The sequence below is a fragment of the Symphodus melops genome (assembly GCF_947650265.1).
Source record: "Symphodus melops genome assembly, chromosome: 2".
In the NCBI taxonomy this organism is placed as follows: domain Eukaryota; kingdom Metazoa; phylum Chordata; class Actinopteri; order Labriformes; family Labridae; genus Symphodus; species Symphodus melops.
The window spans coordinates 1,502,180-1,517,350 of record NC_136692.1 but is presented as its reverse complement, the minus strand read 5'-3'; the positions used below and the strand labels follow the sequence as shown (position 1 = coordinate 1,517,350).

Below are 15,171 nucleotides of genomic sequence, written 5' to 3'. Positions count from 1 at the left end.
GCATGTTAGAAACTGAGCTCAGAGAATAAAGTCTGAAATATTACCTGTGACTCTCAGGTCGACCCGACCTTCCTCTGAATATCTGCTCATGTTTCTCTTAAACACGTAATAACCCCTGTCTGTCCGTCTCACGTCTGTGATGGTCAGAGTACAGTTGTTCCTCACACAGGTACTCTGCACACGGCCTGAATACTGGGAGTCTTCTTTAACATCTACATCATATTTAGGACCTTTAGACCAAAATGTTTCCTGTGTGTTAACTTCCTGGTTTATTCCCTCTGGGGGTATCATGGTGCAGCTCATCTTCACAGTCGATCCTTTAACAGCACAGATCCAATGAGGAGAACACGTCACACTCCAGACATCCTGAACCTGAACCGCTGCAACACAGAGCACATCAGGAACAACCATCAACATTCAGAACTTTAAGAAGAACAAATAAAACCTCAACATATCTCAACGTCTAAAAATCATCTGATCATGATTCTATCAGACTGTAATCACTTTAAAGACTCAACAATATATAAAGACTTTTTTAAATGGGTGTGTATGTGACTTCCTGTACTTCTAGTGGACACTGGAGGAACTGCAGGTTGTTGTTTAGCATTTACTTCATCCTCTTGCACTACTCACCACTGCACTATTATCTTATTTAGTCTCGTACATATTAGTCTTTAATTATTTCTTTATATTTTTAGGGAATTCTTCATATTTAATGTTTATATTTGTACAAAGAGAGCACAGTCTACTGAGTGTGTGTGTGTGTGTGTGTGTGTGTCTGAGTGTCTACGTGTGTGTGTGTGTGTTAGTCTGCGTGTGTGTGTTGCTGTGTGTGTGTGTGTCTATGTGTGTGTGTGTGTGTCTGAGTGTCTACGTGTGTGTGTATCTGTGTGTGCCTGTGTGTGTGTGTTTATGTCTGTGCGTGTGTGTGTCTGAGTGTCTACGTGTGTGTTTGTGTGTGTGTTTCTCTGACTGTGTGTGTGTGTGTGTGTGTGTTTGTGTGTTTCTGCCTGTGTGTGTGTGTGTGTGTGTGTGTGTGGTCAGAGTGGAGGCAGCTGATTGGATCAGATCTCCCTCTTAAAGCAGGAAGTAGCAGGGTTTGATGGTAGAAGATATGGCGCCCCTCTTACAGATCAACTTGTCCATCATGTGTTGGATTGGAACAGACACATTGATGCTCTTCTTCACTTTTAGTCGTGTACCGTGCATTCACACTTCCTGTTTGATGTTTTGTCCCTGCATTATTTAGTCTATGTGAGTCTCCCTGCAACCACATTTAAGTCCAGCTCCAAATCAAGTCACCTGAAGCTGATCCACTTTTCACACAGGTGAGCTTCAGTGTGCATGAATCCCTCCCACACTTCCTCTTTTTAGTCCCAAAGTGAGTGAAAGTGTGGATGTGAAGTACCTGACACAGAGAGGAGGACGAGGACGATGAAGAGACTGGCTGCTCGGATCAAACTCATGGCTGCTCCTCTCCTCTCTCGCTGGGACTTTACGGACGATCAAACATGTTAGCAGGTGGAAGAAGAAGAAGAAGAAGAAGAAGAAGAAGAAGACAGCAGCACTCAAACATTTGTTGAAGTGGATTCTGTGTAGGAGCGTCTCAGCTGGCACAAGAAGTCATGGAGCGTACACGCTGCTCGCCTTTATCCAAACAGATACTGAGAGTCCTGGACATGCATACATGAACAATCTGAGCTAACAGAAGCCCGTCTCCTGCTGTAGTTCACTCGTCTACTCTTTCCAAGAACTAAGAGGGCTTTCTTTCTACCAACCACTGATAGATGGAGCTCATGATCAAACTATCTGAGCTGATCTCTCAGAGGCAAAGGCCCCTAACCAATGCATGCACTTATGATTATATGATGTATGGATTAAATGATAAAAGGATTAAACTAAATAAATGCATCATTCTTGCTGACATGTCAACACAGCCATGAAGCGTTTTAATGATGATCAACAGCCACCACTTCCTTCTTCCTTTTAGACATCAGGGATTTCTGATGTTTGTCAACAGGCTGGCCAGTAGGGGGCGTCCAAGAGCTAACAAACTGTAAACCATAGCAGGGGCTCAACATGTGCAACTATTGCAATGAGTGTAGGAAAGCTCCCTAAGAGGCCCCGTGTGACTGTGAAGTGGCCCAATATTCCTGTGAAAGTGAAGTTTGTAAAAGTCCCCTGTGCTGTGAGTTCAGAGTCCAGAATCAAAAAATAAACAGTTTAGCAGATAAGATAAGACAAGTTCATCTGCCAAAACAAACTGTTCTGGCACATTTTTAGCTCCATAGGTTTCTCCATGTCGAGGCTTTTACTTAGAAACAGCCAGAGGAAATACAATTCAGTTTAGCTGCAGGATTTCATGAGCGAACAACGATACTGAGAAATCAATCGGTAGGAATTAGAATTGAACCAAAATCCAAATGAGAGAAACTCAGTTACACACACACACACGCACACACACACACACACACACACACACACACACACACACACACACACACACACACACACACACACACACAGTGTATTAAGCTAGAGTAGAGAGTGAGATGAAGAGCTGAGTGTAAATCCTGGTTGTTCAGAGTGTAAACATGATCAGCTGTACTCACCAGTGTTTGCAGAGACTCTGCTGTGTCGTTGACAAAGATCAGATGAAATCACTTTAATTTGTTTGAAGAGAAACGGAGACCTTTCTGGACGGCTGTGTGGTCGACACACTGACAGACTTATCTCTCCTCCCTCAGCTGTAGCTCCGCCTCTGCTTACTCGCCTGTGACTGTCATGTGGTATATGGTGTCATATTACATCACATGTCTGTTTTTAGCTGTTACCTGAGTTACATCATCACAGTGAATATTAATATTATATCAAAGAGAGGCAATCAGACAGAAGATAACCCAGCATTAGTGTTAATGTGTCTCCCTGGTTGGGAGAAGCAAAAAACGTCACTTCATAAAATACAAAAGTTGGATAAAATCAAAGTTGAAAAGTAGCGCGCTAAGAGTTGAAAGATTCCGTCTTGACGAACGGAGTTGAACGAAGAACAAGAGCTAAAACAAACGAGAAGAGAGCGAATTGGGTGTGCCGCTAACTTTAAAAGGGGTCAGATTGTTAACGCCCCTCTTGATGACGTAGACGCTTGAACGGAGGGGTTGTATCCACTTTTTACTGATTAATAAAATAGCAATCATTTAAAATGTATCGCACTACACCATACTCAAGATTTAATCAAGCCTTTATACTGAAGTAACAATGCATTGTGATAACCTTTTAATAAAAACCAAACATGAATGATCGAATTCCAGCTTTATGTGGAACGCCAGCTTTACTCTGATAGTTTAAGTCAAAAAATGAAACAACACATAACATCAAACAGATGGATTTTTAGAAAATGGAAAAAGAGTAATATCTAGATATATAATTTTGGATGATAATCTAATTATTGAGAATAACTAGCCATGTGAAGTACTTAAAGTACCTTCTACGTTTCAACCTCTGGGGGGCAGTAGTGCTCCATGCAAGTTTTAAACAAGAGCAGGGATCTTCGCGGTACATTGTCGTATCGGAATCCTGGTTGGATGAAAGTGTTAGTCTCAATGTCCTAAGAAAGTTTATCCACCTGAAAATTCCAATAAACATTTGTTAGTATGCAAACTGAACATGGAGGTATTCTTTCTCTTCAGCCCACAGCTGGGGTCATGAAGTCCATTAGGCACATTCCAGCAGAGGCCAGATGGGTACCTGGTTGTCATGTAAATCAGGTACCTCAGGATGTAGATCTAGCTGTCTCGGGGTTGTATTTCAGGGGTGTTTTCTGATTAGAAAACGTGTATTGAAATTCTTCAATCCTCCTGCGTCTTGCGACCCCCCTTTGAGATCAGTTTGGTGTCAGAGTCATTAACATTGGAATGTCTGTAGGGAGTGTAGAGGGAGAGAGAGAGGCCCTCTGATGAATCTGATGAGATAGGTATATTCTACAAGACAGGACACCAAAAAATACAAAAAATAAAGGAAAGTGACAAGACATAATTGTTGAATGTTTTACAAGAGAATAAATATTCCACATTGTATTTTTTCCTTCCAAATGATTCAGTGTCTGTGTTTTGTTCCTCGGTGTCTGTCCGGTATGCATTTTCTCCTGGGCGAATCTAACTTCTGATGCACTGGTCCAAACTGCTATTCCTCTCATTGGCATTTATAGAGGTTTGATTGAAGCTATACATTTATGTATCTGTGCTCAGTATCCACAAACAGGATCTTGGGTTACAAATAGTATTCATCAGTAACGTTTTTAACAGGCAACGTGTCATTTAATCCTTGTGAGAGGCATCACAACCCAAATATCGTCCAACAATGAAGACTGCACTGAATGGCCTTGATGTGTGTCTGGGCTGTAAGATCACAACTGTGTTGTTCTCAGGCCGCAGCCCTGAGATACTCCAAACTGAAAGAGATTGACCCGAGCGACAATCGAGCCGGAGAAACAGGAGTGAAGCTGCTGTCTGCTGGACTGGACGATCCACTCTGGAGACTCTTGAGTCTTACTGAGCTAAGTACATTCCTACATGTTCTAGATATTGCCCACTTTAACGCCAACTTTTTAACTTTTATTGAAGGTTGCCTAAAAGGACACTCAAGGTCACCGTAGACTCTACCTATGATTATCTGTTAGTCAAGTGATTATGAATTATCTTAGAGGATTCATTGAGTTTTACATTAACTAGACTCAGTTATAAGAGAGCCAACATGAAACATGTATTACTAGCTAAGAAGTATTGACCTTTTATTGTTGTTGTGAAGTTTCATATTTTGTATTTAACTATTTCTTAATGTTTTTTGTGATGGAGATCAGCTTGAAGAGCTGCAATTTATCCTCACCTCTGGTGTGTCCTTTTAATGGCAAAATGGTGAGAAGCTCTTCTTTGGCGCTCATGTCTTCCAAAACCCTCCTGATGAAAACACCCAATTGTGCCACATCCACCTTATGAGTCGTCTCGTCAAATTGGAGGGAAAAGCACTTACGCGTCGATACCCTTCGCCAGTTGCTCGTCCACATCCACAGCCATTCCCTGACATCGCCTTGTGGTATTGTTGCAGGAGAGTTGTACTTCTTTAATGGCCTTCACAATCTCTGTTTTATTTTTAAAGTAATCAAAAAGGCTATCCGCTGCCTCCAGACAAGCTGCCTTAAAATATCACCATCTTTGAAAAGCTTCTTGTGTTTAGCAAGGACGTGACTGACGTGATACGAAGCAATAGTTGCAGCCTTACCCTGGGTCTTTGGTTTGGTGAAGATTGACTGCTGAGCTACATGCTGTGCTTTCATATCCCGCACTTTTGTAGAGTGTTAAAGGGTTTTTGAAGGGTAATCCCACTCGTAGCTCCCGTGGACCGTTTTGAAATGCCGCTCCAGATTTCCTTTCTTTGGCAATGCCACGGTTGCATTGCAGATCAAACAAACGAGCTTAGAATGGAAATAAATGAAAAAATAATCTTCCTCCCATTCAGGGTGAAAATGGTACGTTTTGGCTTGTTTCACTTCAGTCATGTTAAGTTTGGGAATCACTCTGATCGCTATTTACTGTTGACAGCTGTCAACTTCCTGTCATACATATCTCGCTCTGTAGCAAATCATCGCAACGCAGTCGGCGCGAAGAAGTCCACGTCATTACACGGGAGATGCGCGGCTGAGCGCTCAGTTCCTCCTCGGACACTCCTCACGATGTCGCACCAGCTGTGATTGCGCAATATTTACGTTGACTCGCGGTCGACTTGGACTCAGTTTGCGGTCAACCAGTAGACAGCGATCGACTGGTTGGGCACTACTGGTTTATACACAGTAATTGAAACCTTAAATCCATATAGGGATTCTTGCGATGAAAATTCATCTTGTCGTTGGGAGATTTTTTTTTTGTTTAAGCAAGCAGATATGAAGTTATGATGTCTGTTGTCTACTAGGATTTTGTTTTTCCACTTTAAATGGGTACCAAGACCCTATGTGGGCCAGTAGCCTTTTGGATCAGACCACACAGCTCTGCAAGGAATTTATGCTGGTCTGACGACACACCTCTCCTTAGAGGAGATTGCCAACCAAAAGAAATATTCAATTAGCATTTGTGAGGAGGACTTAAAGGAGGTAGGTGATGAAGTCAACCCCTCTAGCCAAGATCACCCCCAACAAAGACAGAATATATGTAGAAGACAGACATCAGACAGGGGCCAAGGCTCCCTGTGGATCAGACGATCTACCCGTCAGGTTGGAGTTGGTAGTTCTATCCATCTCCCTTTACAGGTCGACAGTCTGAACAAATTCACCCTCTGTACATGTGAAGAAAAATTAATGGAGTCGATTGAGTGTAAAACTCATCAACATAGCATGCAAGAGGGCAAGAAGTTCACACAGATGGCTTGGGTGAACCGCCTACGTCTTGAGCCTGGGAAACACAATAGTGACATAGCACTTGAAGGTATTGAATTGCCTCGTGCTCTGAAAAAGTCAAAGAGACCACCCGACCACCCTTCCAGTGGGTGTAGCCACTGCACTCTGATATCTCTTCTTTAATGCGTGTTCACAGGTCCTGCCTGTGCCTGTGCATGCCTTGAGATGTGAGAAGCATGTCTTTACAAAAACAGTGTTAACCACAATTTGAACATCGGTGATTAATAAAGTTTATAAAATAAAATCCTTCTGAGATCCTGCAAGAGTACATTTACATACACACAAGCATCTTTTTCTTTTTGTCAGAGTGGTGGTTCGTCTCTTAAACTCCGCCTGTTTGCACCACAGACACAATGAGTAACCTCTCCTCTGCTGCAGCTTCTAAATAAAAATGTTTCGTTGGCTGCATTCTCAAGTTTTATCTCAACTTCTATCTGGTTTTGTTATAATCCTGCAATGATCTTGTAATTACATGAAGTTTCATGAAAGATTCTTGATATTATTATCCTTAATAAGCCAACACTATTGTATCATAGATTCCTTTTAAAAATAACATCATTACTGGATGTCAGTCTGTAACTTCCTGCATATCAATGATGTGAAGAGGAAGGAAGACAAACTTTAACAGCTCGACTCGTGCTGCCGGATGACCACAGAGGAACATTTGCTGTAGAGACGACATCTCCTCCCTGTTGTAAGTATTCAGTGATATGACTGATATTTATTGAAACATGTACAGACCTTGTGTTGATGTGTTTAATTTTCTCTGAAATCACACAGGGATGAGAGGAGCAGCTATGAGTTTGAAAGCAGCAGTGAGTGGATTGGTTGTCTTCCTTCTCTCTGTGTCAGGTACTGTATATCCTCATTCAAACTTTCATCACTGAACCTTTTTTTATATAAGGCTTCAATAGTTTTCAAAATGATTAAAAAAGAAAAGATGACTTTAATGTTCATGTTTTTAGAGTGAGTGTTTGATATGATGCAAACTGTTAAAGTTTGCTTCTGTCTCTTTCTATAATTAGATTGTTTTGTCTCTCCACCTTTCTAACTCTCAGGATGTGTTTTTAATGTTTTCACACATTCAGCATCTGTCCGCATCATTTTATCATTTTTCACAAACAGTGAAGATGTTTGGAATATTTCACAGTAAGAAAAGTTCTGAGAGATTAGAGCTGCAGCATTCAGTAACTTTCAGCTCTCAGAGTCTTCATGAGAAAACAAAATAACACCTTCAGAAAAAAGGAAGCAGAATTTGCAGATGCATCAACTTCGTAGTGACATCATGTATGTATGATGTTTCTGTTCTATTTTTGGTGAACAGGTAACAGTCCTGTGAATTCAGGCTCACACGTAATCTTCAGTTCTCTTCTAACCTGACCACAAGTTAAACAGACAGGAAACAAAGACAACAACACTTCAGATACGCCCACAACACTGCATTTACATTCACTTACCTACAATCAGTTCCTCGTCTGTATGCAAACACTTTGTCTTTACAAAGAAACATTTTAAAACAACAAATGTCTTAGTGTTGTTCATCTTTACAGGAGAGATACATTCCTTCTAAAATCAGTAATTATGTTCTTTGTGTATTTAAATCAGTGAGTTATCAGAGCACCAGTCCTAAATGTGATCCACCTCAGCTTTGCATCATCTGCAGGTTTAATTTATTCACAGTTATCCTGATGACTTGTACTGTCATATAGACAAAGTGAACATCAGAGGGGAGAGGATGCATCCTTTTGGTACCTTAGAGGATGGTAACAAGTTGTTTCCTTTCAGAAAGGAAGTGATGTGTCCACCTCACGACGGTGTGCTTAACTCCCATAATGCTCAGCGTCACAGCCAATAGTTCTGCTCGAACAGTGTTAAAGACAAGTGTTCAGGACACTTTACAAAAAACAGGTAAAAGACCTCACTCATTATCTACAGAGACCCAACATCAATCCAGCATGAGCACGAAGCAACATTTATCAAAGTGACAGTGGAGAGGACAAAGTACACATGAATTCCCTTTCTAACACTTCTTGCTAAACGCTGTTTGAGGTGCACTGGCTGACTTCAAAGTTCCTGAGTTCACTCAGCAGGAAGAGTCTCTGTTGTGTGTTTTTTAAACCGCCTGTTCTGTGGTTCATGTTTGACCGGATTGTGTTTCCTGATCTGTGTTTCAGTGGTGAGGGGAGAGGAGACCTGGGGAGTGACTCACTCTTCTGCTCAGATCTGTGCCGTCAAAGGGTCAACAGTGGAGATACCCTGCACCTACACATACCCATCAACAATAAGACAACAAACTACTGTAGTTCAAAGAAGATTCTGGTTCACTAAAGAGAGCAATGATGGACCTGAAGATATGAGCTCAGACCCAGACTACTCAGGTCGTGTTCAGTATCTTTTTAATGAGGGCGTCTGCACTCTGAGAATCACAGACCTGAGAGAGAGCGACTCGACTGTTTACAAGTTCAGGTTCACAACAAACCAACCAGGAGGAAGATTTACTGGTAAAGGAGTCACTTTGTCCGTCACAGGTAACTGTATTAGAGTATCTGTGATTTGTTCTAAATATTTATATAATACATACTGTTTATGTCTGTATATGAGTTATTTAGTAGTAAAGTTTGAAATATTGTCCTGGTTCTTCACCTGTTCAGACCTTCAGGTTCAGGTGGAGAGAGTCTCAACAGAGGCAGAGCTGAAGTGTTACAGCAGCTGTAAAGAGGCTGATAATCCTTCATATGTCTGGTACAGAAACGAACACAAACTGACTGAAGAGACGTCTTCTCTTCACGTTTCTGTTTTTGATCATAAGTATTCCTGCTCTCTTCCGGGATTTGAAGGTTACCGCTCTCCTGAAGTCTGTAAGTTTGTCATTCTTTCAAATATTAAACATTTACTTCACCGGTTTATATTAAATGTTTAGTGCTGAGATAAGACAAGATCGTTTATAGAGTCAGAAACCTGAGAGTGAGTGGGTAATGACATGTAGAAAAGGAGCCACAGCTTGGACTTGAAGCTTGGCTGTCCGTCCTCAAGGACTTGAGCCTTTGTGTATGGTGCTTATATGCTCTAACCGCTAGGCCACCGGCATCCCATTCTGTCTCTTCTGACTCTGATTCCCCTGTTAAATCAGACATTTTGATTTACCTTCAACGACCACTAACAGCTTGCTGGTCAGTTAGTGTCGTCACAGTGAAGCATCGGTGAAAATTCATGTGAGATAGAGTTGTGATCTTTATTTGGACTTCACACTAGATGGACACACAATCCTCACTGTCCAATGATAAAGAACTAAATAAGTTTAACTAACAGAGAGCTGCACAGCAGGTTATGGAATCTTCTTTACTCACTTCCTGATTTCTGTGTGTTGCAGTGATTCGGGGCTGGAGAGTGACTCACTCTTCTGCTCAGATCTGTGCCGTCAAAGGATCAACAGTGGAGATACCCTGCACCTACACATACCCATCCACAATAAGACAACAAACTACTGTAGTTCAAAGAAGATTCTGGTTCACTAAAGAGAGTGATGATGGACCTGAAGATATGAGCTCAGACCCAGACTACTCAGGTCGTGTTCAGTATCTTTTTAATGAGGGCGTCTGCACTCTGAGAATCACAGACCTGAGAGAGAGCGACTCGACTGTTTACAAGTTCATGTTCACAACAAACCAACCACGAGGAAGATTTACTGGTGAAGGAGTCACTTTGTCCGTCACAGGTAACATTCTCATTTCAAGTATTTTCCTCACATCATCAGAGTTCAAACTACTGTGAGTCTTTTTGTGTATTTTAATGCTCTAACTTTCTTCACATGTTCAGACCTTCAGGTTCAAATGAAGAGAGTCGGGAACCAGGCAGAGCTGAAGTGTTACAGCAGCTGTAAAGTGGCTGATAATCCTTCATATGTCTGGTACAGAAACGGACAAACAATGACTCAAGAGGCGTCTTCTATTAGAGTCTCTGTTTCTAATAATAATAACAAGTATTCCTGCTCTGTTAAAGGACGAGAGGATTACCGCTCTCCTGAAGTGTGTAAGTTTACTCCACAGTGTTTGACTTTATTTTTTTACAACCTGTTAACTCTTCCTCATTTTAACCTTTTAAAGTTTGACCATACATTGATTTCCAATGAAATGAAAAGTTTGTAAATTTCTCCTCCAGATGCTCCAAAGCTTCCCTCTGTGTCAGTGAGTCCCTCTGCTGAGATAGACACTACTACAGACTCTTTGACAGATTCAAGTTAAAGGACCAGTGTGGGAGATTTAATCAGGACTTTTTAACTTTGGTTTCATCACTTTAAGAGTTTGTTTGTTAATGATTTCAAAGAAACAGTTTTTTTAATGTTTACACTTCACAAAGTTCACACTGCAGCTTCACATGTTTCTATCATGAACCAGAAGAGACAAAACAAACGGCAGCTTCAGAGTGACCTTCAGTATACTGAAGCTGGGTGGACACTTTGTGATGTCATCGAGGGAGGGGTGATCAACTGGTTGAAATCTGCAGCGTCAGCTCTTTATGTCTCTTAATTCTCCACATTGGTCATTTCAGTTATATTTGTATTCTTCTCTCCTCCAGATGCTCCAACAGTTTGTTCAGTGACTGTGAGTCCTGCTGGTGAAATCACAGAGAACAGTAGAGTGACTCTGACCTGTAGCTGTGATGGTTTCCCTCCACCTGAATACACCTGGTACAACCAGTACAATGTTAAACATCCCAGTAAAGCATCAGAGCTGGTCTTCAGTTCAGTTCAGTCCTCTGACTCTGGAAGGTATTACTGTACAGCTAAGAATGATCTGGGGTACAGTTCATCTGGATGGGCCGATGTTTCAGTGAAATGTGAGTGAAAAACATTTGATTTGAAAAGCAAACATTGATCTGATTTCTCATGTGTAGGTTTAATGTGCTGATCTGCTTCCTCGAGCTCTGTCTACTCCACACTCTCAGTCTGCAGCTAAAGCTCACTGAGCTCCTACAACTGATGATTAGCAGAGACATCTCGTCACTGTTTGCACATATTCAATGATGTGAATTCATTTATATGTTGAATATAGCTGGAGCAGAGCGTTAGATAAGAACATTATAGAGGTTAGCAGTGTGAGATGTTGTAGAGAATGGATTGTAGAGTAGTGGAAGTTGTTCGACCCACTTGTCCCACACTGTCTTAATAGGACAGTTATTTTCCCTCAAGAACATAAATGGTTCTGTTAAAAGCAGAGCAGAGAGTCAGTTAAGAACATTATTGAGGTTAGCAGTGTGAGATAATCTGTACCAACATTGTGGCGATCCGCCAGGAGAAAATACCTTTTCCCATCGGCTCCACCCCTGTGACGCGTTCCTCTATGGCCAATTAGCTCCTAGTAATAAAAGTGAGACGTACACACCAAGATGGGGCGTCCGTAAATCCCGGTTACCGGTGTTGTAGTCCGCGGCTGCCTCAGCCTGAGAGAAAAAAGTTCGTGTAAAGTCATTCCCAGAGTTTCGGGTTCATGCTCCTGGTTCTGCAATCGTGCCTCCTTTCTGGCTGGAACTAAGGGAAGGGAGAGTCGCTGAGGCGGGACAGATCCTTGGTTTCTGGAGGTAACTTCGACCTGTCGGAGTCCTTTCTGTTTCTTTATTTTGATTCGCTGGCCGTCACGCCGAAGATCGTATGTGGGTTAAGAAGAGCGAGAGCTCACTCGGGTTTTTTTTTGTTGTTATTAGGGAAGGTGCAGTCAAAGATTGACTCACTCACAAGAGAGCCCGCTCTTGTTTTTTTTTGTTGAACTAACATTTTGAAGAAACTGTGAAAAGACACTGACTGAGTTATTTTTGCTGGACTTGAGACATTGTTCCTTTAATACATTTCTGTTTATTCGCCATCTCATGTCTTTGTGTGAAATTCTTGTGTTTGTGTGTATTGTTGATTTTGCTAATATAGAGTTATGTCTAGTTCTACGAAATTAGAGGATAACTTTGTGGTGGTTAAAAAAAATATTTATATAGAACAAACTTGTTTGTTGTCGGTTGAGATACCGGCTGGCACCCCAACAAAAAAGACCCCTTAAAACCGCTACAACATGTCCCCACAGCACGTGATGTGAGTGAGCGTCAGAGACTAAATCAGCCTGATTCCATTCGACCTCATTCACCAAAACCTCCTAAAGGGAAGAGAGGAGAATAAAGCAGTGTAACATACTTGTTCTGGGGCCTGGTACAAATATGTATTCTTGGGGTCCTCCTTTAAAACCAAACAGATGAGCATGCTCGTTTGCACCAACCTGCACGGACACACACACACACACACACACACACACACACACACACACGCACACGCACACACAACCAATACAGATGATTTATGTCACCATGCAGAAAAACCCCATGTCATGTCATTCAAAGCAGCCTGTGATCAGCAGCACGGACAGCAGCCAGAGACACATTTATCCATGCTGAACTAACAACCAGAGGCAGCTGGTCTATAGAGGGGCCACAAGGGGGCAGCAGAGGGAGACTGTGACTGTAGCTGCTGGAACAGAGTCACTTAAAGGACTTATTCAGTTTCTATATATTCAAGCTGGCTCCTTCTTGTCCTCTTTTCTGTTCATTTGATGTGTCTCTAATTTTATTTCAGTTGTTTCATCTTGACAGTTCAAACATGTGAATGTTGATGAGGCTTTAAAACTGATGTTTTCTCCTCCAGATGCTCCAAAGCTTCCCTCTGTGTCAGTGAGTCCCTCTGCTGAGATAGTGGAGGGCAGGTCAGTGACTCTGACCTGTAGCTCTGATGCTAACCCAGCAGCTAAATACACCTGGTTCAAGAAGAACAACAATCATCCTCTCAGTAGAAGAGCTCAGCTCGTCTTCAGGTCCATCAAGTCCTCTGACTCTGGAGAGTTTTCCTGTAAAGCTGAGAACAAGCTGGGAGAGAAGACCTCGACATGGATCTCTATTGATGTGAAATGTGAGTGAAACAACAACTTTTAAAAGCAACATAAAGATGATTTCTATGACAGAGTATTTCACCTCTCATGTTCCTCAAATAGAAGACTTAAAATAAGTTAATCATTAATCTACAAGTGTAAATATTTCTCTGATATTTCTTATCATTATTGATTTTGTTAATCTTTCTTTTTGCTTATTTTTATGAATCATCAGATGCTCCAAAGCTTCCCTCTGTGTCAGTGAGTCCCTCTGCTGAGATAGTGGAGGGCAGGTCAGTGACTCTGACCTGTAGCTCTGATGCTAACCCAGCAGCTAATTACACCTGGTACAAGGAGGATGAACACTCACCAACAGCTTCAGGACAGAATTTTACCATCAATGAAACAAGACTTCAACACAGTGGGAATTATGTTTGTATCGCCGAGAACACAATAGGACGTCATAACTACACCGTACATCTGCTTGTTTTGGCAGGTGAGTTATTTACATTCATCTGCACACACACACACACACACACACACACACACACACACACACACACACACACACACACACACACACACACACACATTTTATTCAGTAGAACCATAAAAATCTAGTCGTTAAGTAAAGACTCTCACATATCTTTCTTTAATTCTCAGGGAACTCGACACTCATAATGAATATCACCAGGTGGACTCTGCTGCTCTTGATGTTGATTTCTCTGCTTCTCCTGACTCTGTGGACGAGGTAAAAACCATAAAGATTCATCTGTCATCTCAAAGTCATTCTACTTTCTTAATGACTTGCTTCATGTTCATTCTGGGATTTGTTGTTTTCTGACTTAATCCAGAAAGAAGAAAACTCTGAGCTCGACCACTGAACCAAATGAGCCTGCAGAGACGATCGAGGTGAGAGAGAGAGAGAGAGAGAGAGAGAGAGAGAGTGAGACCTGATGAAATATGTTTGTGATCAAATCTCATCGTCCTCCATCAGTTGGATGTTGTGTATGAGAACGTGTCAGCCATCCTTGCAGCACAGACAGAAGACAGAGAGGAGCAGGAACACATGCTGTGAAGTCCAGTCAGGTTAGCGCCTCCTGCACTGAATCAAACAGGCCCACTTCACAGTCACAGTCACAACTATAACTTTAGTCTGATGTGATTCCAGATGCAGTTGAAGCAGAGGCAGGACTCACAGTGGAGAGAGAGGCTGTGGAGGATGAGGGGGAAGTGGAAACATTGACCTTCAGCAGCAGGGAGTTAACAGCAGCACGGAGCAGAGAGTTTAAGAGATGGTTTTCTTTTATTTTGCAACTTGAAGGTGTTAAACATTCTTAATTATTAAATCATATGTGACTTACTGATTTATATATCATTGCTTTAATTACACAAGCTTTTTTAATACTGGAGTATAACTGGGGGTGACTGAATATGGCACCCTCAGAGTATTTCTCTGTTTGGTTTTATATTATACAATTACAATAAAAGCTTTCAAAACGTGTCCTTCTGACTCTGTTATTGACTGATTTTTCAAATGTTATAATCACTGTTTATTTGTATAACACATCTATTATGCAAACATGCACCCATTCCTTATGGGTGAAGCCTTGGCCTTGAAGAGAGGTCTTCAGGTGGTCCCCAACCTTCACTGGGTGTTTCGACCCTTTTCCACAACACCCTCCAGTTGGCGGGTCAGCAGTGACTGGCCAGGTCACTGCCCCTCTCCTCCAGGCTTCCAGCTTGTGTCCTCTGTTTTGTGCCAGAGCCAACACGAGGCTCTCTCTGCTGCTTCCCCCAGTCTACGAACAGCTGCTTTCCTCAAGTGGC

The 15,171-nt window shown here is 41.9% G+C and overlaps 1 protein-coding gene across 1 annotated transcript; it reads left to right on the top strand.

Moving 5' to 3' along the window:
• Nucleotides 1-7,220: 7,220 nt before the first annotated feature.
• LOC306819974 (sialoadhesin-like) lies at nt 7,221-13,390 on the top strand (the record flags this gene model as incomplete). Its single annotated transcript, XM_079337601.1, has 5 exons — nt 7,221-7,294; nt 8,617-8,970; nt 9,094-9,300; nt 9,813-10,007; nt 13,122-13,390. The coding sequence occupies exons 1-5, from the start codon at nt 7,225-7,227 to the stop codon at nt 13,388-13,390; spliced, it is 1,095 nt and encodes a 364-aa protein (XP_079193727.1). The 5' UTR covers nt 7,221-7,224.
• Between the last annotated feature and the right edge of the window lie 1,781 nt (nt 13,391-15,171).